The sequence below is a fragment of the Etheostoma cragini genome, chromosome 11 (assembly GCF_013103735.1).
Source record: "Etheostoma cragini isolate CJK2018 chromosome 11, CSU_Ecrag_1.0, whole genome shotgun sequence".
Classification (NCBI taxonomy): domain Eukaryota; kingdom Metazoa; phylum Chordata; class Actinopteri; order Perciformes; family Percidae; genus Etheostoma; species Etheostoma cragini.
Window position 1 is genome coordinate 1,051,539 of NC_048417.1, and position 2,095 is coordinate 1,053,633.

Sequence of the window (2,095 nt, forward strand, 5' to 3'; positions counted from 1 at the left end):
TCTCCTATCCCAGAATGCATCTGCGGTTAAGTTATCAATAATAGGACAAAGGAAAGGAAAGAAGGGTAGAAAATGACAGAAGAGAGATTGGATAGAGGGACAGTGAGAAAGACAGGGTTACAGAGAGAGTGATGAAGAGGATGGTGGGATGTGCAGAGTCAGGGAGGAGGGGCATCAGAGTCAAACAGGGACTTAGAAAGAGGAGGGGATGAAGAGAATGAGAGAGATAAATCAGTTACATGACTCAGGTTTGTTCAGAAAGCTGCCAGAGCTGCAGCTATCAGCAGATCTCTGCAGATGGAGGTTGAGGACGGAGCCGAGCTCTGCTTTCCACAGTTCCCAAACACCTCCTGCAGGAAGCCCTCCTCTTCTTGGCCCCAAACACTGCTCATTTACATTGTGTGCTACTCCATCTCTCTGACCACTGTGACTCTCAACCTGCTCATCATCATCTCAATCTCCCACTTCAGGCAGGTATTAACTTCTCTCTACAGGATTTGTTACTTTATAATGTGAACAGCTTCTGTATATTTAGAAGAATTGTCTTTGAGCTAATTCTAAATAACATTTCTCCAAATGTCTGACTTTGATGCCAGAGACTGTTGTTCATGTCCTTTCTCTTAGTGATATTAAACATTGCTTTCTGTCCACTGTGACCTCAACCAAGTCATTTTAACTGTTTACTCTTACTGATGTGGTGAATTGGAAAATATTTAAACTAATTAGGATTTTATATTTTTAATTTTGAGTACTGGTTAGGGTTGTTCTGTCAGCGTTGTTGGTTTAGTGATACTTTCCTCTTTCCCTGCAGGCAGCTCCACACCCCCACCAACATCCTCCTCCTCTCTCTGGCTGTCTCAGACTTTCTAGTGGGCCTCGTGCTGATGCCGGGAGAAATCTTCAAGAAAACATCTTGCTGGTTTCTTGGTGACTTTGCGTGTTTTCTTTATAATTATCTTTCAAGCATCATTATTGCTTCTTCACTAGGTGATATAGTGCTCATATCAGTTGACCGTTATGTGGCTATTTGTGACCCTCTGCATTACACCACCAGAATCACTATTAACAGAGTTAAAATCAGTGTTTTTCTGTGTTGGCTCTATTCTGTTTCCTACAGCTTTCTCTTTGTCAAGGATGACCTGATTCAACCAGGGAGGTATATTTCCTGCTATGGAGAATGTCTGTTGGTCATTGACTATTTCACAGGTCTAATAGATCTTGTTTTGTCCTTTATTGTTCCAGTTACTGTCATCGTAGCTCTGTATCTAAGAGTATTTGCCGTGGCTGTGTCTCAGGCCCGTGCCATGCGCTCTCACATTACAGCTGTCACAATCCAGCTGTCAGTGACTCCAAAGGCAAAGAAATCAGAGCTGAAAGCTGCCAGGAATCTTGGTGTTCTGGTAGTTGTGTTTTTAATGTGTTTCTGCCCATATTACTGTGTCTCTCTTGCAGGGGACAGCTTGGTCAATGTTTCATATGCATCCTATTTTCTCTTTGTGGGTCAGTTTAACTCTGGTCTCAACCCTGTTATCTACGCCTTCCTTTACCCCTGGTTTAGAAAAGCAGTTAAACTCATAGTCACTCTTCAGATACTGCAGCCTGGCTCCTGTGAGACCAACATGCTGTAGAGAGGCTGTGGAGGGACTGAGATCAGACTCGGTCTATGGATTAAATGAATGAATATGTTCCTGCTGTTCAATGTGTGAGATGAGAAATAGAGAAAGTGAAGATATATTTTCCTGTCTTTAAGTTTAAATTGTGTACGATCAACAACTGAAAGGCCTGTTCTTCAGTTTTATCTTATTGTGTTTTGTGTCTCTCAGATGCTGCTGCATTTAAAGAAAGAGTCATAAGCACCATATACTGTTTCTAGGTAATCACTAATGACATGAATCATTTCAACCCAACACAACAAAAGCGCTACGGAAGTTTTGTCTTAATGTCTCTACGTTTCCTCAAAGCATCATCTCTGTGATTTATGTCGATTTTGTTGCAAACAGAACTCCCAGGCCTGCTCGGCCTCTGTTTCACTGATAAAAAGCTGTGGACTGTAGTTGTGTTTTACATAAAACTGTCAATACAAAAAGATCTTGGG

The 2,095-nt window shown here is 41.8% G+C and overlaps 1 protein-coding gene across 1 annotated transcript; it reads left to right on the top strand.

Moving 5' to 3' along the window:
* The first annotated feature begins 213 nt into the window (after positions 1-213).
* Positions 214-1,692, top strand: LOC117952746 (trace amine-associated receptor 13c-like). Its single transcript, XM_034885271.1, has 2 exons — positions 214-474; positions 816-1,692. Exons 1-2 carry the CDS (start codon positions 298-300, stop codon positions 1,626-1,628), a joined length of 990 nt encoding a protein of 329 aa, XP_034741162.1. The 5' UTR covers positions 214-297; the 3' UTR covers positions 1,629-1,692.
* Positions 1,693-2,095: the final 403 nt, after the last annotated feature.

Coding starts and splice junctions, on each gene's coding strand:
- LOC117952746 (XM_034885271.1), top strand. CDS start 298: ATGGAGGTTGAGGACGGAGCCGAGCTCTGCTTTCCACAGTTCCCAAAC. Junction 475..815: donor CAATCTCCCACTTCAGGCAG/GTATTAACTTCT, acceptor CCCTGCAGGCAG/CTCCACACCCCCACCAACAT.